At 40.8% G+C, this 22,975-nt stretch overlaps 1 protein-coding gene and 1 long non-coding RNA gene across 21 annotated transcripts in view; both read right to left on the bottom strand.

The window, feature by feature from the left end:
• The window catches only part of REPS1 (RALBP1 associated Eps domain containing 1), an 83,997-nt gene extending 61,788 nt beyond the window's left edge, over positions 1 to 22,209 (bottom strand). For 12 of the 20 annotated variants that reach the window (XM_005659169.4, XM_005659170.4, XM_021087338.2 and 9 more), the window contains exon 1: positions 21,457 to 22,209. In XM_005659169.4, the coding sequence (XP_005659226.3) occupies positions 21,457 to 21,609 (153 nt within the window). In that variant the 5' untranslated portion in view covers positions 21,610 to 22,209. Of the gene's footprint in view, positions 1 to 20,672; positions 20,776 to 21,456 lie in introns of all 20 variants that reach the window. The other 8 variants (XM_085025091.1, XM_085025119.1, XM_085025114.1 and 5 more) reach the window with 5 other exon arrangements.
• LOC146405980 (uncharacterized) lies at positions 12,625 to 19,915 on the bottom strand. The gene is made up of 2 exons (XR_014845462.1): positions 16,290 to 19,915; positions 12,625 to 14,771 (listed from the first exon to the last, which is right to left on the bottom strand). It is a non-coding gene; the product is annotated as an uncharacterized LOC146405980 (long non-coding RNA).
• Positions 22,210 to 22,975: the final 766 nt, after the last annotated feature.

Raw genomic sequence — 22,975 nt, 5'->3', positions numbered from 1 at the left:
TGATTGTAGAGTATCAGTGGCTCAGAGTAGTTTTGCTAAAGACCTTTTTATTCTTCCTTGCTGGTTTACAATGATCCTAGTACCAAGATGCTTTACATTTAGTAGATGCTTAATGAACTTACCATATATCACAGAACACTTTCTATCCCCAATTCAGGATGGTAAGGACAAAGGAAAAAAAAAAAAAAAGCTTAGGGATCTTCCAAAAAGGTACATCCTCTCTAAGGAAATAATAATGATAACAGCTAATAGCACTACCCCAAATACCAGGCACTATACGATTCTAGGTATTTTACAAGTTAGTTTAATCCTCAAAACAGTCTTACACAGGTGCTAAATTATTCTCAATATGAAGATGAAAAAACTAATGCCCAGAGAAACTAAGGCCCAGAACAGTGAAATACTTGCTAAAGGCTAAGAAATACTAAGAATTAAACTGCATCTTTAAGATTCTATCAAAGATTTTCGGTCTACTAAAAGAGGAAATAAACAATAAACAAATTAACAAAATTGACAATAAAAAGCTACAATTTATCGAGTGGTATACTAGTACTTAATTTAAGACAATCCTCAAACAATCTAAAAAGTAGGCATTGTTATATTCATTTTATTAAATCAAAAGAGTGAGGCAAAGAGAAAAGTCCTTGCCCAAGGTCACAGACTAGAAATCAGCAGGGCCAAGTTTGAACCCAGCTTTGTGAAACTCCAAGGCCTGGCTTTTCCCATTATGCCAGTGTTTCCCACACTTCAGATACCTGTACATATACCACCTTCACAAGCTCTGCTAGGTCCACGGGCCACTTGTGCTACTATGTGCTTAGTAATTCTTCTTTAAATCAAGATACTTTTTAAAAACTTAAATTTACTTTAGAAGGAACATATCACTAAATAGGTGAAAATTAAGTTATCATTTGAAATACATAGAAAGTAACAAAAACAATAATAAACTTGATGAAAACACAACTGTTATTTAATTTCAGCCAAATATCACCACCTGCAAAATACGCTGTGGCTCTCTCAAAGCCTACATGTTCTTTATTAAGAAAGTTACCTGTGTTAGAAAGGTGTTAAAAACTTAGCAGTAACTGAAACTTTCTCCTCAATCAGATTTGAAAAGCAAATGAGAAGGAATAGTTTTCTCTTCCTGTGCTTTCACATCTGTTGGGTACATGCCCCACACTTTGGGAAACAAATCATAAGGATACCCTACTGCCGCCCCTTAATTCAAGTATGCAGGTACGTCTGCAGTCTTTCTGGCACTCACAGCATTTTAGAGAGTGCTCTAACAGAAAAAGGAGGCAGACTGTTAGAATTAGCAGCATTACAGAAAAGCCTCAGCCTCATCAAAATGTTCTCTCAAGATCGCACAATGATCAAAGTACATAGTGGGCCCTGGGAGGCACATAAAGTTCTAACACACATTCCTCTGCTCTTTATACATCAAAATAGTTGGTGTCTTGAACACAAGTTTCGCCATTTGATGGAGGTGGATTTGTCAAGCATGTAGCCCTCCTGAGCCACAGGTTTCTCAGCTATAAAACAAATAACACCTGTTCTTAGTTTAAAATTAAACGTATGTCACATAACTCAATGCCTGACCCGTAATTGGTGCTATAATTAATATCTGTTTCTGTAAAAATCAGAGAAAGACTACTATGGGTTGGAAATATTTATTAAGGAAAAAACCCAGATGCCTGATGTGAATCTTAAAGAATGGACAGGTTTGGGGTAAGTCAAAACAAGATGAGCATTCTAACTTGAAAGGAGTGGCAACAGGTCAAAGCAGAAACTGTAGTGATGGCTAGGTAGTAAACTGGACCAAGCTAGGTGGGGAGGGTTCTAAATGCCAGACTAACCTTTACTGAGCATTTCTCAAGAGTGTCATGTAAGTTTTTGGAAATTCATGTATTTGTTCTTTAGCAATTACAGAAAAGCTAGTTAAGATCTAGGAGGCTACTGCAGTAGATTAGCAATAAGGTGGTCAGAGCTCAGAAAGTATCTAATGCAGAGGACAGAAAAGGATGATTAGCTGAGACTCTTCCAAGAAAGAAAATCTGAAGAACTCTGTAGGCTGACCATTAAGAGTCAAAGCTGACTCTACACAAGACAAAGAGACACAGTAAGAAGACAAAATGCTAAAGTCATATAATAACATATAATAGTTATATACATCACAGCAAACAAAGAAGAGACAATATCCACCAACAAGTAATTCAGTGTCAACTGCAAGGGAGGCTGTAAAACAGAGTAAGAAGTAAGGAAAGATTACTGGATTTGGTGACTAGGATAAAGGCGAACTTTATGAACACCTTTTTTTTTTTTTTTTTTTAAGGGGTGGGGTGAGGGGAATAGAAAAGTTCAATTAGTAGTACAGGCAGTAGAGAAGAAATCTGAATCACTCGTTATTTGATAGTAAAAGGAAGAAGAAAAATAGGAAGGCAGCTAGATGGGTGTGCAGGGTGAAATGAATAACACAGGAAGTAAAAAGGAACACTATGTAGAAAATAAGCATGAGGCAATACAAATAGTAACTATGACAATTCCGTTTTTGCCATTTGTTAGGTGTAAGGAGATAACACTTAAGTTTGGATTCACTCCAGAAACAAGTCTTAGGGGGATCTACACAAATGTGACTAGGGAAGTGAAAGATTTCTATTTCTAGGGGTTTAAAGCTGTGGGTAGGAAGAGAAAATCTAACCATGAACTCCCTTCCTGTGGCTATTAAATCCTTAGCTTCCTGAAGGCAGGCACAGAATACAAGGTTTAAGATTTTTAGATTTGGGAGTTCCCATCGTGGCGCAGTGGTTAACGAATCCGACTAGGAACCATGAGGTTGCGGGTTCGGTCCCTGCCCTTGCTCAGTGGGTTAACGATCCGGCGTTGCCGTGAGCTGTGGTGTAGGTTGCAGACGTGGCTCGGATCCCGCGTTGCTGTGGCTCTGGCGTAGGCCGGTGGCTACAGCTCCGATTCAACCCCTAGCCTGGGAACCTCCATATGCCGCAGGAGCGGCCCAAGAAATAGCAACAACAACAAAAAAAAAAAAGACAAAAAGACAAAAAAAAAAAAAAAAAAAAAGATTTTTAGATTTGGAAGGTTTAACATCAACAGTTTCTACCATCCCTGTGAGTTTAAATTGACCATAACAAGCATGGTCCATTACAGTATAACCTGTAACTGACTTGGTACAAATCTCAATGACCTGTGCTAGGGAATGTGCTATAGGCGCATCATGGGAGTGGTCCAACAACCTCCCTGTAAATGGATCTGTGGTCTTCTCTTTCTAGCCAGGTACACTGGCACTGGGCAGAAGCTGTATAAAGACAAAATATACTATAGTGCCAAGATGGCCAGATTCCGCCACCATATTATTTGCCAATATACTCCTAGTTGTGTTTCTTCTTAAACTCCTTACATTCTGTTATAAAAAAGGCATAAGGGGAAAAAACGTTCTGAAAGGGAGAAGGGGCAACTGGCAACATTGGTCAGCCAGAGCAGCAAGGTCAAAACTCAGAGAGCTCTGCGCTATTTGTTCCTGTTCTTGCCACCTCCTCTTCTCATGCCCAGAATGCTGACTGTGGTGGGGAGAGAGTATCCATAGCGCCAGCACTGGAACGTCCAAGGCTGCGAGCTTCACCACCCCCACTTTTTACTTCCCTGGGTGAGGAGCCCAGAACTGCCTTAATTAATTCATCATCACAATCACGTCTAGGGATGCACAATAATAACAGAGCTAAGGAACTGCTTTCTCTAAAAACTTGGCTCTGTTTTCTAAATATCTACTATGTGCTTTTACTGCTCTAGAGAATCCTGAGGTCATGAAAGAAACCAAGCCTGAATTTTATTCACAGTTTCCTTACAACATTGTTAGGATGTAAATTTACTGGAAAAACAATTAAGCAATGATATAAATGAAAAAAAGCAGTTAACAGTGCAAAACACATACAAAGGGATATAGCTAGGAGGCCAATGAGAGTCTCAGAGTGAGGGTAAGGCTGTTCAAATTAGATTTCCAAAGCATACAAAAAGCTAAGTCACCTTTCTGCAAAGAGAGGAGGACTGAAGCATGGAAGCTGAAGAAGGGCACTGCAGATGAAGCAAATAACGTGATTAAAAAAAAAAAAACCTACACAAAGAACAAGTAACTGTGTAAGAAACAGAAAACAGATTTACTAGGTTAGAACACAAAGTCCACATCAGAAGAATACAGAAACAAGATTGTGAGATGTGGGAGTGAGTTGGTTGATAATTTTAAGGCTGGGTAGGCATGACTACTCAGATTTGATATGCTGTCCCCATTGCCATGCATTTTATGAGAATTCTATGCTTTCCTCCAAGAGTCAGAAGAATGCTATGCTTTCTTCCAAAGGAGTCATTTAACATTAAATGAGGAATTATTGACCTGTTTCCTTATTTAGATTACTTATTTACCACTATTTGCTCACTGTGACGTTCGAGAATTAGAAATTATACCTTTCAAACAAAAAACAGAAACAGATCATGGCCAAGAAGAGCAGACTTGGGCTTCCTGGGGTGGGGGGGTGATGGATGGGCATTTTGGGGTTTTGGGAGATGCAAACTGTTATATGTGGAACGGATGGGCAATAGGATCCTACTGTACAGCATAGGGAAATGTGTATGATTGGGTCACTTTGTTGTACAACAGAATTTGAGGAAACATTATAAATCAACTATACTTTAATAACAATAAAATAAAAAATAAAAAAGAAATTATACCTCTGAAAGGCAGAGAATATTATGTGAGTTTACTACTACTAAAGTGAACTATATCTTTAAAAATAAAAAATTAAAAGAACAGCCTTGAGGTACAATACCTTAAAGAAAAGTTGTTAATATGCATGTTCACTATATCCGACTAAAGTCACCTGAACAACCACGAAAGTATTAGCTAGCGTAAAAGATAAACACAATCAAGTCTCAGAGGTTCCATATTGTTCAAAAAGGCTCCTTCCTTGTCATTTGGAATAGTTTTAAGTGGTATGACAAAATGAAGATGTTAGGTTCTGATGAGGAGTGAAGCCCTGAAACACCAATTACACAATCCAGTAAGATCTGGGTATCTATCACAAGCACAGCGCTCCCAGGAAAACAAATAAGGATAAGCTAACACTTGTCTTCAAACTGCCTGTCACCAATCAAGGGTAATATACACCCTTGAAATAGGAAGCTAAAAGTACTAGTTGTATTCAAGTACAAACATACAGAACAGTGTGAGAAGATTACAGAAAGGGGGTTATCTGGTTGCGAGGATTAGAAGAAAGTTCAAAGAAGTAGGATGTTAAACCGTTAACAGGTATTTTATAATGTTTTTTGAATTATTATTTTCAATACCTTTCTAATTCCATGAAAAACAATACAATATTGTCTTTAACGATCATCATCATTTTCCTTGATGATGATTCAGATCACTTAGATAAATATTACCTCTGGAATAAAAATTTTGAAGGAAACCAAAGGACTATAAAAAATTAGTTTACAAATATCTCAATATAGAGAACTTATCAAGAGAAGAATTTGCTCTGGAACTTAAAACCTCAACAACAGTGTAGAGACTGTAAAAGAAAAATCAAGTATGAATTAGTCAAAAGTCTACATTAGAAAATATTTTGGAAAGGGTAATGTATTAACTTGTTAGGAAGCCATTTGACTTCCACAAATGCCTCCATGAAACCCAATCTGAGTTTGGTGGCATGCGAAAGACTGCTCTTTCCGTGATGCTCTCCTGCCTCCTTTCTCTGCCCCTTTCCCTCCTAAGCCTCAGAGGCAGCTACGACCTCAGGCTTCCTTTTGCTCTCCGTTCTTTCACTCTTCACACTACAAATTCATTCTGGCTGATTTTATTCATACCGGAAGGTATGAACTGCCATTCCTATGGTAAGGTGATCCAAACCACATTACCATGAGCTTTGACCCAAGTTTCAGTCCACTGGAGAAGCAGATCCTCATTAAAGTCAAACAAATTGAACTTCCTAGAGGAGATACTGACTATGCTTTAGTGGACGTAAGTATTCTTTTTAACCATCTTTTAGAGTATTATTTGCCCCTTTAACTTTTACATAAAAAGTTTAAAAATCTATCCCTTTACTTTAATAAAATTAATAGTTTACTTAGCAAACTGCTGAAAATAATCAGTGGTAGTATCTAAGTAAATGCAGCAAAAGGATTTATTTTTGAAGTTTTGCTTTGCTTTTTTTTTTAAGGGCCTCACCCGCAGCATATGGAGGTTTCCAGGCTAGGGGTCAAAATTGGAGCTACAACTGCCGGCCTACACCACAGCCACGGCAACACAGGATCCAAGCAGGATCTGCGACCTACACCACAGCTCATAGCAACACCAGATCCCTGACCCACTGAGTGAGGCCAGGGATCAAACCTGCAACCTCATGGTTCCTAGTCGGATTCGTTTCCGCTGCGCTACAATGGGAATTCCCTATTTTTGAAGTTTTATTTACCAAACTGTTCCAAGGCATACTGCTGAAAGACAGGTGTAAACAGGACTTGTTAGAACTTTTAGATTCTAGCAGGACTCACAGCAGTACTGGGACTCCACAGGCTGGTGTGGGGCCCTCAATGTGACTTGTAAATGTCAAACAAAAATTTTTCTTCATATTGTTACTTGCACTTTATTCATTTTATTTCTAAGAAATACTGTGATTAGAAAGAGGTTATTGGAGTTCCCATCGTGGCACAGTGGTTAACGAATCTGACTAGGAACCACGAGGTTGCAGGTCTGATCCCTAGCCTTGCTCAGTGAGTTAAGGATACAGTGTTGCCGTGAGCTGTGGTGTAGGTTGCAGCCGTGGCGTTGCTGTGGCTGTGGTGTAGGCCGGCGGCTATACCTCCAATTAGACCCCTAGCCTGGGAACCTCCATTTGCCACAGGAGCAGCCCTAGAAAAGGTAAAAAGACGAAAAAAAGGGGGGGGTTATTTCCTTATTTTTAGATGTTGGTTCATTTTCTGACCACCTGTATTTTAAGGGTCTCATATTGGAGAATATGAGCTCAGATACCCCCCCTTTTTTTCCAAACAAATTTAACGAAGAAATTTGGGAATTTAGAATATTTGTGAGATATGTTAGAGGGTAAAGATATTGAGCATGGAAATGGAATAATAAGTAATCATATAATATTTAGAAAGTAGAGCATAGTGGTTAAAAAAAAATAGGACTACTTAAATCTCAGCTCTACCATTTACTGGCTGTGTGTGACCTTGGAGAAGTTACTTTGCCTTTTCTTTATCTTCATTTTTAAAAGCAAGGAGAATAAGCTGTACTTACTCACTTTATAACACTTAGAATTAAATAAAGTAATGTTTGTAAAGGGGTGCAAACAGTACCTAGCATATCATAGGCACTACACCAGCATTTGTTATTACCATTATTATTTGAATTGGGTGCAATACATATTTAAGTTACGGACAAGCAAACATACTACTGGAAAGGAAAAAAAAAAAAAAAAAGGATAAATCCACGCTCACTCCTTCAACACTGAACAAATATTAACTACCAACAATGTGCCAGAGATAAAATCATGAACCAAATAGGAACAGTGACCCCTCCTAGGTCCTTGGACCTAGGAGAAACTTTTCCAGAAGGGCAGGAACCGTGTTTCTTTCATTCACCTCTGCACCCTCTGTGCCCTGGTGCATACCGTGATGCATAAATTATAGGTGTTTAATAGTATTTGTTCAGTGATGAATGATGCAATTACAGGATACTAAATAGAAAAAAGCATTCTGTACATATGGAAAGCAGAATTCAATAGCACCATCCCTGAAGAAATGGTACAGCAACGCCACAGGATAACTCACCCTCAAGAAATTTATCCACAAATCTTCAAGAATGTACCAATTCCTGAGTATCATAAGGGCACCCAATGTCTTATTAATAAAACGGGGATAACATTATCTGGCAGGCTTATATTACAAAGATTAAAAGACACCTGTGTTAAATGAGAACCACAAAACTGCAATGTGATGCTGATGGCAAAGGGTAAGCTAACCTCTTCTAATTCTGAGTCTTATAATAACTTGGCTAAATGCAATCACTTTGCTTTGGAGGTTGCTTGCAAACAGCTAAAACCTTTCACTTTAAATGTGTGGGTTTTGGGTTTAATATCCAAGATTTAATTCTTTGGAGGCTGGACTAAGTTCAGGTAAAGAGACGTTACACTTTCTCATCCACCCTGCCTTCCTATTACTTTCAAGATAGTTCCAGAAAAAAATCTGAGGTCCTAAATGAGAATACCTAAATCTACACACAAAAGGTGCAATTTACCATTTACTCTGAAAGAACATTTCAAATACAATAAGTTAAACATTCCTCATTTCTAGTGAATGGCCTCATTCAGAAACCAGCCCAAGTATGTACAAGCTTCTAAAGCCACCTAGTCGCTACTCTCAAGTTTTCAAATGCCCATTGAACCTTGCTGCTCAGACGGAATGAATACGACATCTCAGCATACCCAAATTCAGCCCACAGCCTCCAACAAAAAAACTAGACCCCCCTCCTCACTTCTTTATCTGTTAATGGTTATCACCACTCTACAAGCGATGGAGGCTCAAAGCCTCAGAAATATCCTTTATTTGTCCTTTGGTAGTAAACTTTGCTCCAGGAGGACAAATCTTCTAATTACACAATTAAAGGGAAAAGCATAAGGCATTACTGACAGGATCAAAGGATTGGGGGCAGTGTATTAAGTTCGGTGCAACAAAAACAACAATAGGTATAAAGCTAGGTTTGAACAATAGATTTTTTTTTTTTTACTACTGTTAAAGACAAGATACTACAAATTATGAGTTTTCCTCAATAGAGCAGAGTTTGGGTGAATGAACTTCTCTGATCACCCTTTAAGAACAAGGCACCATGCTAGATATTTACACGTCACTGCAGCACTACAAAACCTTCAGATTTGGTATCATCCTTAGTCTGCAGATGAGAAAATGGGAGTCTTCAAGAGAGGTTAAGTTTCTCGCTCAGAGCAAAAAAGTTAATAAGCACTGAGGTGGAGATTCAAAACAGATTGTGACAATGTCACATTCCTAAGTCTATGCAACTTTGACCATACTCACTACTTGCTGATGCAGAAAACTATAAGAGTGTTGTAATAACTTTTCTGTAATATATAATTAACTGCTTTAGAAAAAAATATGAATTCTTAAAATCAACTATTAATAATATATAGTATCAATAAACACTCTATAGTTTAAACAGTCAAACCTCTGATTGTTCTAGTCACAAATGAGACATCAAGAAAAATCCGGAGTTCCCGTCGAGGCTCAGTGGTTAACGAATCCGACTAAGAACCGTGAGGTTGGGGGTTCGATCCATGGCCTTGCTCAGTGGGTTAGGGATCTGGTGTTGCCGTAAGCTGTGGTGTAGATCACAGATGCGGCTCGGATCCCACACTGCTGTGGCTCTGGTATGGCTGGCGGCTACAGCTCTGATTCAACTCCTGGCCTGGAACCTCGGAACCTCCATATATGCCACAGAAGTGGCCCAAGAAATGGCAAAAAAAAAACAAAAAAAACAAAAAAAACAATACTCTTGAATAGTTTCTGGACAATAATTTCTTTTTTTAAGGAAACAGATATTTATTTCTATTTTCATATACAATGATAGACATAATCCACAGACAAGAAGAAATAAAATCCCTCTTAGATCACCACTCTTAGCAACTACTTTTTATCCCAAGAAGCACATCAATATAATGTGGATTATGCCCAAGATCTATCTCCTTATACAAACTCAGATTGGACACAGCAATTCAGAGATACAAAGACAACAAATCAGTGCCTCTAAGTAACAGGAGCTTTTAGCTTGTGCAGAGTCATGAGAGTGACAGTGATTATGTCAATAAATGAAAGCAACCAGAAGTGGTCCTATAGGTTGTAAATATTATTTCATTAAAATTATTACTTACTGGGCATGATTATTTCAAACTCAGATCATTTTTGAGGTATTACATTTTTGTCATTTTCCATAAAATTAATTAAGATATCTGAGTTAGGAGTTCCCTGATGGCCTAGCAGTTAAGGATCTGGTGGTGTCATTCCTATGGATTGGGTTCAATCCGTTATCTGATTAAATATATTTAAATCATGGAGTTCCCGTCATGGCACAGTGGAAAAGAACCATGAGGTGGCAGGTTCAACCCCTGGCTTCAATCAGTGGGTTATGGATCTGGCATTTTGGTGAGCTGTGGTGTAGGCCGTAGATGAGGCTTGGATCCGGCATGGCTGTGGCTGTGGCCAGCAACTGTAGTTCTGATTAGACCCCTAGCCTGGGAACCTTCATATGCCACAGGTGCGGCCCTAAAAAGCAAAAACAAACAAACAAAATATATATATACACAAATATAAATATATATAAATAAATAAACATATATATATAATAATCATCACACTACCCCAAGTCAATAGATGGAAATGGGTTTCTATTTATTCTAAATCACAATTTTTTCAATCCCTTCCTAAATCTATCGAATAATACACTTACAAAACAAGCTAATACAATAAGGCATGCAGAGCTAGCACAAAGAAAGCAGTGAATAAATGTAAGCCAGAATTATTATTTAAATACCGGTGCCTCAGGCAAATATACCCAGCTGTAATGAATTTTCATGTGGCACTCTCTTCCATACATAAATCTATCAATATATCACCTTTCATATGATATTCAAAAATGTAAAGCCATTACTAAATGCCAGATTACACTGTTATGTTGAGGTTTTAATTAAAAATTATATAGACAGCACAAAGGTTCCTTTATTCTCTACCATATTCAATTCACATTCTTCAAGATGACTATACTTGCATTCCCCTCACCTCCCAAACTGTTATTAAATGTTATTAAAGTTTTAATTTATAGCTTTGAGGTATAATTTATATATCACAAAATTCAACCACAGTAAGTATACATGTAATTCACTGAGTTTTAAGAAAATTTATAGAGTTGCGCATGATCACTGTAATCCAATTTTAGAACTTTTCTATCACCCCAAAAGTCTTCCTCCAGAGTGTTTCCACTCCTGCCCTGACCTCAGCTATCCACTGTTCTGCTTTCTGTATAAACTTGCCTTTTCTAGACATTTCATAAATGCAACCACACAATATGTACTCTTTTGTGTTTGGCTTCTGTCACTTCCCATGTTTTTGACATTTATCTTTGATGTGGCATTTACCAGTAATTGGTTCCTTTTTATTACAGAATAGTATTCCATTGTATAGATATACCATATTTTGTTTTGCATCATTTGAGAGACATTTGGATTGCTTTCCAATTGTTGACTATTGTGAATCATGCTGCTTTAATGGACATTTACAATTCCTTCTATGTATAAGTTTTCACTTCTATTGGGTAGATGCCTAAGAGTGGATACTGCTGGCTCACACGGCAACCATATGTTTAACTTTTTAAGAAACAGCCAAACTTCCAAAATGGCTCTACCACATACATTTCTAAGAGTAATGTACAAGGACTCCAGTTTCTCCACAATAACAATACTACATAATGTCAGTCTTTTTAATTACAGCCATTTAAGTGGGTTTGTGACAATATATCATTGGAACTTAGTTTGCATTTCCTTAATGACTAACTATGTTGAATATCATTTCATATTCTTATTGGTCATTCAAAATATCTCCTTTGGTGAAATACCTATTAACGTCGTTTGCCCATTTTTTAATTGCGTTTTTTCTTTATAGCTGAATTGTAAGATTTCTTTATATACTTTAGATTCATCGCCTTTACCAAGTTTGTAATATGTAACTACTTTCTGCTAGGCTGTGGCTTGTCTTTATTCTCTTAAGTATCTTGTGAAGTATAAAAAGTTTTAAAACTTCATTAAAGAAGTACAGTTTATCGGTTTTTTCTTTTATGATTCATGTTTTTGGTGTCGAATCTGAGAACTCTGCCTAAAACAAGGTCACAAAGACTTTCTCCTATGTAATCATTTAGAATTTTTATAGCTTTAGGTTTTACAATTACAAATTTACAACATTTACGATTTGAGATAATTTTATGTATGGTGTGAAATATATAAAACAATATGTCTAAATCCATTTTTTTTAGGAGTTCCTCTTATGGCTAAGTGGTAACAAACCCAACTAGTATTCATGAGGATGCGAGTTTGATCCCTGGCCTTGCTCAGGGTGTCAAGGATCCAGCACTGCCTTGAGCTATGGTGTAGGTCACAGATGCAACTTGGATCTGGCATTGCTGTGGCTGTGGTGTAGGCAGGCAGCTGCAGCTCTGATTCACCCGTAGCCTGGGAATTTCCATATACTGTGGGTGTGGCCCTAAAAAGCAAAAAGAAAAAAAAAATCCATTTTTTTTAAACACAGAGATATCCAATTGTCCCAGCACCATCTGGTGTAAAGACTATCCTGTCCTCACTGAACTGTCCTGGCACTTTTTCAAAAACAAACTGATAATAAATATAAGGGTTAGGAGTTCCCACCATGGTGCAGTGGGTCAAGAATCTGACTGCAGCAGCTGGGGTCACTGCAGAGGTGTGCTACAACTCTGATTTGACCCCTAGCCCTGGAACTTCCATATGCCACCTTGGTGCTTTTTTTTTTTTGTAAGTTTATTCTTAAGTATTTATATTTTTGATTCACAGTAGTGAATAATTTTTTCTTTCTTTCTTATTTAGATTGTTCCTATTAAACTGTTAATCTTGCCTCAGTTAGCAGAAGAAGAGGCCATTAGGATAACAACACCCTAATTCCCCTCCACCAAAGCTATATACCTACTTTCCTCTATATTCACATGTTCTTTCCTCCTTTTAAAACTAGAAGTTATCAGTTTCTATCAAACCTGTGCAGTCAGGATCCTAGACCGTTCCTGATTTCTCAAGGACTTCTCATCTTCCTTCCTCATCTCATTAACCCTAACAACTAAAATCATGCTGCAGTACTTCTTATATTCAAAAAGCAAAAAAAGACTTCCTTTACATCCTCATTCTTCTGTTCTGGCCCTGTGTTTCCTTTAACTTCTTTAAAAAGGTATCTATACATCCGATTTCTAGTTCCTGGGCCACTGTGTATCCCTCGAGTCACTCAAGTCTGGCTTCCATCTTTACCAGTATATGAAACTGGTTCATTACAGTCAGTGATGCCCTTTAGGTTGCCAAATCCAACAGCCATATTTCTGCCCATATCTTCTCAACCTCTTGGCCAAACTCAATAGGTAACTATCCTTTTCTTGAAATACTTGAATTACTTAGTATCCATGATATGATCCAATAATCATTCTCAATTTCCCTACAACCACTTGGGCTGTCCTTTCTTAGCCTCCTTCCTAGAAGCCTTCTGAGTTTACCCAATTTAGAAATGTTCAGCGTTCTCAGAGTTCTGTTTCTAACCAATCCTTTCCTCTCTACAGTCTCCAGTGATTTCACCTATTTTCATGGCTTTGAATGTTACTAACACACTGATAATCTTCAAATTGACATCTCCAAACCAAATATCTCTGAGCTCCTCTTGATTATTAATGCTTTTTGATAGAGGCCTACTTAACAATCTCAAAAGGCTTCTGAGAACTTAAGACTGACAAAAGAAAACTCTTGAATTCACCATTGCACCTCCAACAAAATAAAAACAAAAACCCTTAAAACCCATTCCTCTCCCAACCACTCAACAATGGTCATTTCCAGCAACATCTCTGAGTTCTCCCCCGCCTTATATTCCATATTCAATCCACTTTTGTGTCCTCCTGTTTCGACCATCTACAAACATCTCAAATGTGTCCACTGCTCTCCAGCCTACTGCTACCTCACTAATCTAAGCCGTCATTGCCTCCTACCTGAATTACTGGATGTCCATTGGCCAATCTGTTTTTGCTTGTCCCAGGATTCTCTACGCAGCAGGGAAACCTTTGACAAATGTAATTCAGAGGGCAACACTCCCCTGAATTAAAACTTTCAGTCCTTTGTAATTCAAACTCCATATCCTTGTACACAGGGCTCCACAGCATGAGGTCCCTGCCACACTCTCCCCTCTGGCTCACAAGGCTCCAGCCGTTCATCTCTTCAAACACTCTGAGCTCTTCAAGTGCTGTTCAGACCCTTCGCATGTTGGTTCCCTTATGCGAAACACCTCATTCTCCCTCTCTTACCCATCCATGTCTCAAGAGAGCCCTTCCCTGACATCTAAGTAGGTCCTCATGGTCTCCCATGATTCTCTATTGACTGCATCCAGTTCTTTTCATTTTTCACATAACTACAAGTTATAATTCATGAGGGAGGTGAAGATTTCTGAGTTTTCACCACTGCATATACACTCCAAATATAAACGGTAGCTACGAAAAAAGTATTTACTAAAAATAACACAAAACTGATGATTTAAGAAAGAACTATGTATTTCCCAAATCTACCTGCTTTTCCTTAAAACTGTCTTCATCTAGAGGTCCATAGGATGAGCATGACTAGGTTGGGGGAAGGCTGAAACTTTGAATTATATATAAACTCTGTGTAACTGTTTTCTAAGCAGTGTTCATCCACTATGTGAACCAGAATCCAAGGGAATCAAACAGAGGTTTGAAGGAAATACAATCTCCTAAGTTTTGGCTTCATCATTTAACATGACAGACTCAAATTCAACATAGAGTCAATCCTTAAAACAAAATGAAGAGATGTGGGTTTTTTCTTAAAGGCTTTTGAGCTAATTCATCAAATTGCAACAAAATCTGGTATACGATCTGAACTTAAAGATTTCTGGGAGTTCCTGATGTGGCGCAGTGGAAAGGAATCTGACTAGGAACCATGAGGTTGCAGGTTTGATCCCTGGCCTTGCTCAGTGGGTTAAGGATCCGGCGTTGAGCTGTGGTATAGGTCGCAGACTCAGCTTGGATCTGGTGTTGCTGTGGCTGTGGCATAGGCCAGGAGCTGTAGCTCCGATTAGACCCCTAGCCTGGGAACCTCCATATGCTGCGAGTGCGGCCCTAAAAAGCAAAAAAAAAAAAAAAAAAAAAAAAAGATTTCTGAACCAATGTTATTATTACATTCTGATTTTTATGTCAAGCCTATACATGCAACCCATCAGACATAAATTCCTTACACAGAGTCAGAGGGGAAACACAAATCAAGAAAGACTACAGAAAATGAAACATACCCGCAGAAAGCATCAGGAACACCAAGTCCAATCTCCCATTTCAAATTCTCACTGGCCAGATACCTTGAAGAACTAAGTACTAATGGACCTTACAACCCTTTCATTGGTTCCCTCAGTTCACCAGTTCCCTGGTATACATAATCACTTCAGCATTTTAGGCAAGATTCTCCTCTTCAAACCTCCCTAAGTGTGTAAAAGAAATCAATTCCAACCCTAAGTGTGTAAAGAAATCAATTCCAGCTTGGAAAGAGTTTATCAATTAATTTCAAATCTGTCTGGCTACCTGTTTTAAGGATATGCCTGGTTAGAGTGGCCATTTCCACACTGTGACCTCTCCTTTGAAAAATCCAATCCAGGGAGTTCCCGCTGTGGCTCAGGGGATTAAGACCCAGACACAATGTCTGTGAGGATGTGGGTTTGAACTCTGGTCTCACTCAGTGGGTTAAGGATCGTGTGTTGCTACAAGCTGCATAGGTTACAGATGCAGCTCAGATTCCATGTGCTGCTGTTGCTCTGATGTAGGCCTGCAGCTGCAGCTCCCATTCGACCCTTAGTCTGGGAACTTCCATATGCCTCAAGTGCAGCCCTAAAAATAAAGAAAAGGAAAAAGAAAAAGAAAAATCAATCTAATAATGTCCATGGCGAGAATTAAAATCCTAAAATCCAGGCATTAGGTGATGTGCTCAAGGTCAGGACTGGAACTTGCCTGCCAAGTTTAGTCCTCCTTACATCAACTTCTCACACTCTTACAGCTCTGTCAAAATGCCTAGTTTGAATTCTCAAGATACTAAGACTTTAACTCTAGGCTACTGGGTAAAAGAAGAAAAAGAAAAAAGTTAAAAGTACAATGTGACATAGGAAAGAAAAAAATCTTAAGTAAATATGACACTACAGAAAGGCATTAAGCTTTTTTTTTTTTTTTTTTTTTTTGTCTTTTTAGGGCCGCACCCACAGCATATGGAGGCTCCCAGTCTAGGGGTCTAATCGGAGCTGTAGCTGCCGGCCTACACCACAGCCACAGCAATGCCAGATCCGAGCCACGTCTGCGACCTACACCACAGCTCATGGCAATGCCGGATCCTTAACCCAATGAGCGAGCCCAGGGTTTGAACCCGCAACCTCATGGTTCCTAGTCGGATTCATTTCCACTTAGCCATGACAGGAACTCCAGAAAAGCATTAAGTTTGACTTCTTTCACAAAGTTTGTGAACTGTGTAAAGTGTCTGTTTAAGGCAAGATTATTTTTATAGTTTTTTATAATTATTTTAGTGATTACAAATGAAAAATTATTCTATAATAACAAATCTAACATTTAATTTTCAATCATAACTTTCAGTTAACTTATGACATTTATAATTTTCAATGCATAAATGAGGCACTGCTTCCCTATTTTAATCCTATCACTAATGAGAAGATATAATTCAACAAATTTGAAGAGAAAGACAAAATGGTTTGTTTTTTTATCACCTTTCCCCCGTTAAATTAATGTGTTATTCAAATATATTAGCCTAGATAGAAAATAATGCTCAACACAAATAAACTAAAAGATTTTCTCAGCCTGGTTAATAGAGTACATTGCTTATAACCTTTAATAAAAGAACAGTTAGTTCTAGAGTCTCTTATCAAGGTATTATGCATTCAAAGTCTGTTATGAAGTTCTGAAACATTTCCCAAAGCAGAAGTTTTAAGTAAAAGCTAAAGAAGCATACTAATTACTGTGGTAAAAAGTATACTTTCCCTAATGTTTCAAAAATAAAATAATTCTGGAAAAGATTATTTTTAAGCCACTGAGTATTTTCTTGCTCACCAGAGAGAAAAATTCCTCATGATAAATCCTAGGAGCCAGACTTTTTTCTCCCTAGTCCTGTTCCTCTCTGGTATGGAGCATAATTCTATAAAACTTTGGCTCATTCACTTTGTCTATTAACACAATGTCCCCCCCAAACAAACCCTTAAACTCAGAAGACGTTTTATTCTGCTATTCCAAAACAAGTGTGGTAAACATATCTTAAGACATTTGACAACTGTAGTTACATAAAACCCAGGATACCAACTACAAGAATCTTCCTACTCTGAAGTGGCTGTACTTCCAGATATCATCATACATACAATTATTTACTCTGCAAAGTGTGAAACCCATATCTAACTCAAAATAAAATAATTTAAAATCTCTGGAGTTCCCGTGGTGGCGCAGTGGTTGACAAATCCGACTGGGAACCATGAGGTTGCGGGTTCGATCCCTGCCCTTGCTCAGTGGGTTAGGGATCCAGTGCTACTGTGAGCTGTGGTGTGGTCGCGGATGCGGCTCGGATCCCGCGTTGCTGTGGCTCTGGAGTAGGCTGGTGGCTACGGCTCCGATTAGACCCCTAGCCTGGGAGCCTCCATGTGCCGCGAGAGCAGCCCAAGAAATGGCAAAAAGACAAAAAAAAAAAAAAAAAAAATCTCTAATCTTCATAGGAACTATGGGCAAACCAATCACAGGAACAGCAAAAAGAAACAGCTGGGAGGTGGCAAGGAATAATGGCAAAGGAGAGGTACTCTATTCACTAACTAGTTCTTTAACTTCTCTGCCTATCAAGTTCCTAGTTAATAAACAAGAACAATACACACTTCACAGGGTTGTTGTGAGGATCAAATGAGTTCTTGCATGAAAATGATCTGCCCAGTAAAAGAACATAATAGGCACTCAATAAATGCCAGCTCCTTCTGCCTTCAGTTCTGGGCCCTCTGTTCTTTGTTCTCTATTCTCATTCCCCCAGATGACTCAGCCTTCTCATGACTTTTATTAAGAAATGCTGAAAACGACTACATCCGTCAAAGCCCTGATGTGTATATGCATGCCTACGCGGTGTGAGAAGCTGTCTGGCCACCACCCAGGATACGCAGGTGAGAAAAGCAGAGGAGACACCCCAAATACCTGAATTTCACTGTACTTCACTAGAGGTACAAAAATCACACATTTCCAACCATCTCCTGGAGACAGGCATTGCCATCCTGAAATCAAGCTCATCATTTTCTCTTTAAAAATCAGACCCTCTTCCGGCCGGCCCTTTTTCTAATTGTTGAGTGCTGTCCAACAGAGAATATCTCCTGCCCTACTCTCCTCTAAGTATCACCAGGTAACGCAGGGCTACCTTCAAAAATCTCTATTGTATCTTCAGCCTCATTTTCTGTCCCACTGTCACCACCAGAGTCCAGATTAGGTTTTCTTAGTCTCGGCACAACTGACATTTTGGGCCAGATGATTCTTTGCTGTGAGGGCTGCCCCGTGCTTTGCGGGCTGTTCAGCAGCATCTCTTGTCTCTATCCTCCCAAGTTATGACAACCAAAAATATCTCCAAATGCCTCCTGTGGGGCAAAATCACTCTCCTCGTGGTCTGCCCTACTCCCACATTTGAGTTCCATGGCCTGATTCCCCCACTTCATCTATGCATTAGAGGATCAGTTTCCAAACTCGTCTCCAGTTTCTTCCCTCTACTTCCAGTTGCTCTGATCTCCTAAGGGCCTCCTACAGCACTGCTTTTATGAGTCATTTCTCTTAAATCTACAACTCCCTGTTACTACCTTCACAATTAGTTCAAAGCTCTCCACCCAGCCTCGATAATCTGGCCTCAATTAAACATTATCCCACAGAGCACCTCACATTGCAGCTACCCAGCAGAACTTCAATAAAGCAGACCTGTTCATCCAGCCCCTGCTTTTCTATCCTACTGCTGTCACCCTGGTCTGGGTGCCCAGTACCCAGCTTCCATTCCAACCACTGCTGGAGCCTCGTTCCACAGACTCTACTCTCCTCCTCGCTCAGAGTCAAAAACTATCAGTGAGTCTCCACTGCCCAAAGAAATATGCAATTTGCCTGTTCTCTAGAATCTCTCCTAATGTGGTCTCTTTCTAAGTTTCATTATGCCCAAAACATACTCTAGCTTCTATCTGCTAGTCCTTGAAAAGGCTCCTTTCTACACTTTCCACCTTTGGCCATGTTTTTTCCCTTCCTGGATGTCCTCTTCATCTCTCACGCCAATGTTAAGGTCCATCTGAATTAAGTCAAGAGGCCTTTCCTGATCGTACCCTCCTTTACAGTCTCTTAGAGCATTCACAGTCTGCTTTATGCGACATGTATATTCCTGTTGTTTACAAGGTCCTTGAGAGCTTCTTACTTTTGATGCTCTTCAAAGCCTAGCCCAGTGTTAACAACTCAGAGTTAAATGTGAGTCGCCCCAAATGTTTTCCACCTAGGAGGCAAGGGAGGGCTGTGTTTTGGGACAATCCCAAGCTCCCATAAGGGAATTAATTCCATAGTCCTCTTCTGTCCCACATTTTACATCTTAGGCCAATTTCTAAGTAAAACAGCTTCAAGGCACCCAGAATGCTATAAGAATTCTGCTTCAGGAAGTTCCGACAGTTTCCAACTTGTAACTGAATCCTGAATATTTATGCTACTTAAGCTCTCTCCATACAAAGGCAATACAAATTTCTTTTTGAGTGTTAATAAAATTGAGCACAATATGAAAATAACTTGGACTGGATTAAATATATTTCAAGCAAAGATTAATTAATGCTAATTTGTATCCTAAAGTTTTCACGCACCATTAAAAATTTGAAAGTCAGTTTATTTCAGATCTACCACTCCAAAGACATAAGCTAAATAGAACATGGGAGGTTTCCTCTTAATTTTAGTTTTTAAATGGTTTGAAAGTATTTCTACAAAAAGAGCAATATCACTAATGAGCATATTCTGACTAGGCCTATTCCTATAAGCCTAGATGCAAAGCCATATGGGGAGCCTGTAGTACCCACACGACCACCACCTGTATCAGCAGGGGTCAGCAACTAAAGCCTGATTTTGTGTGCCCTTGAGCTAAGAAAGATTTTTATACTTTTAAAGGGCTGTAAAAACAAAAACAAAGAAGAATATTTGTGACAGAGACCTTATGTGGCCAGCAAAACCTAAAATAGTCAGTTTGTCTCTTTTTGGCAGAATGAATTTGCCACTGACTTCTAGCAGATGGTACAAGACACCCAACTTTTCCTCCCCAAATATTAAAAAAGCAATGTAAAACATACAAGATTATGCAAAACGACAGAATTCATTAAACTTAGTCACAGCTAATGCACAGGTAACCTGTAAAACAGAGGCCTACGTGGACATTTTTATATTTCCCAGAACTTTTGTTAGAAGGAACTTGACCCTCATTCTAAGCACACTGCTGCTTGAAGAGTGAAAGTGCCTGGCCCAAAGTCACACTGGTTGACAGGGTGAGGTCAAAGACCAGGCCTGAAAACTGATTCAGTGCTTTCTATGGTACATGGCATCGTACCCATGCACATGGCTGTACATTTTGGATATTTGTATAACTGGCTTGGTTCATTATAAAGACGAAAGTTTAAAACCTGTTCTTCATGCCATGTTCAGACACACTCTTACTAGCAGCCATGAATCATTAAACAGAACAGCATCAATGCTCACCACATATGTTAGATAGGAACTTCTAGGAAGCCTTCTCCTTTAAAAGCAGACGTGATGAAGAAAGCTTAAGACTTACTCTGCTTGTTCCTCTGATGCTACAGATTGAGGCAAATATGCACCTTTGACTTCCAGTTGCTCAATGCTTATCTTCCAACCCAATCCACAAGTTCCACCAAATGCTATGGAATGCCAATGGGAAAACCATCCAGTTTACATCAGCCACGCATCCTATAGTTAAAGTTCTTTTCATATCTGAAGCAAACTACTAGCTGAAAGTTCAAATTTTTTAATCTTCCTAAGAATTTAACTGCCTTAAAAAAAAAAAAAAGCTTTTTCGATTCCTGAGTCTATAAAAACGACTTTATCGTGTCTGCTCGGCTAATTCAAGAATTAAAAAACATTTTGCCTACACTGATAACTTCACCGCAATGTAGGATCCTAAGAGCTACATATACACTACCAAGACCTAGGATTCAAAGACATGGTAACAATCCAAGATCCTGCATCTGAAGTTGCTTTTCCAGTGCTGAAAAACAGATTCTAAGGGACAACCGAGAGATACACGACTTAGGCGCTTCAGAGATAATACACAGACCCTCCCCCCCCACTGTATATTTGCTTGACTTTTGTCCTCGAGGAGCGACCCCCTCCCCCTCGCGAATCCCGGCCGCCCGGGCACCTGCGGCCCCGGCCCGCAGCGGAGGAGCCGGGGGGAACCTGCCCACCATTCGCCCTTCTGGAAAAAGTGCCCACTCCCACCCCGCGGAAGCAAGAGGCTGGAGGCCCGAGCCGCCGAGAGGCGACCCCTCGGCCGTCCGCCGACCCCCGGACGCGGCAGGAAGGGAGGGCGGTGGCGTTACCTGGAGGACCACGTCGTTGGGTAGCTGCGCGGCCCGGAACAGCTCCAGCACCCGCCCGTTGGCCGCCACCTTCTTGGTGCTCTCGATGTCGCAGTAGGAGAAGAGATCCGAGTAGTATTTCTGCTCCGCATCGCTGAGCGTTAAACCTTCCATCTTCGCCTCCGCTCACGGCCGCCCCGCCCCGCATGCAACACCCGGGGCCCGGCCCCGCGACCCCGGGATGACGGCTGCGCGTCGCCCGGCCTCCTCCTCCTCGCCTCCCGAAGCAGCGGAAAGCCCCGGCCTCGCGCGCGCGGGGGGCGTCGGAGCTGCAGGGCTGGGAGGTCGCGGGAAGGGGGGCCCGGCTGAGCTCGGCGCGCCGCCGCCTACGAGGCCCCGCGCAGTCCCGGGCTCGGCGCGTCGCGCGGCTCCCGCTCCGCCTCAGCGGCCGCGAGGAGAACGCGGGGAAGGAGGCGGGGGCCGCGGCGGCGCGAGGCGCGAGCGGACTCCGCCCCCGCCGCGGGTTCGAGTCTCCCCGGCTCCCCGCCGCTTCCCCCCACCCCCCAGACTTCCCGCCTCGCCTTCCCCTTCCGTCCACGCCCCCGGAGCGGCAGCACTTCCCAGAAAAGTTGTGGGGCTTCTAGTCTAAAGTTTCGGGGGCTCTAGGCTGAGCGCGGCAGCCGCTCCGCCTCCCTCCGCCGCCATTTACTGCGCCCCGGCCCGGCCCCCGACGCGACCGCACCGACACTGACAGCGGCGGCCCCGCTCCAGACCCGGATGTGAGGCCGGGAGGAGAGAGCGCGAGAGGGAGAGAGCAACACCCACCGGGCTGGCTCGGCCGCTCCCGGGAGAGGGGGCCGCAGCGCCCCCTGGTGGCTGGAGCCCCGCGGCGGAGCGGCCGTCGGCGCGGCGGGCTGGAGGAGCTGGGACCCCTGCGAGCTGGTCTGCGGTCTGCGGCTGGGGGCGGGAAGGGGGGGAACAGCGCGCAGCGCATTCAGACCAGGAGAACTCAGATACAAAGCTGCAGTTTGGATTGTTTTCAAAGCTTTTGGCACTAACTGTTAATAAACATTGACTGAAAGGGGAAAACTGTTACGGTTATTGTTATTGTTCTGTTGTACCCTTTGAGATCAATTAATAATTGAGGATCAGTTCAATATTTCTATATGTTTTGAAGGGCTATGAGCATCTATTCCATCTGAGAACTCTCATCGTGTAGACACCACTACAGAGACCTAACTTCCACTCTTGCTCCAAGCCAAACTTGCTGAATAGAGGAGGAAGTTGGGGAAATTTTTCTCTCTGGACAAGGTGGTTCTGGCCACCAAGAATTTCTCCTGCCACCCCTAATTTCCTCCTTTCTGAAGATCATGTGACTGCACTGTTCTCTGCTGCACCCATAAGAGAGGTAATTCTCGAGATATCTTAAATAGAATATCTTAACAAGAGTTTATCCTTGGAAGTTCCCGTTTTGGCTCAGCGGTAATGAGCTCCACTAGTATCCATGAGGATGCGGATTTGATCCCTGGCCTCGCTCACT

Source organism: Sus scrofa, chromosome 1 (genome assembly GCF_054392235.1).
Source record: "Sus scrofa isolate SSC_HxYL_T2T_F1_AM1 chromosome 1, Sscrofa_HxYL_maternal_Yorkshire_Landrace_v2.0, whole genome shotgun sequence".
Taxonomy (NCBI): Eukaryota; Metazoa; Chordata; class Mammalia; order Artiodactyla; family Suidae; genus Sus; species Sus scrofa.
This window is presented reverse-complemented; position numbering and strand designations above follow the sequence as displayed.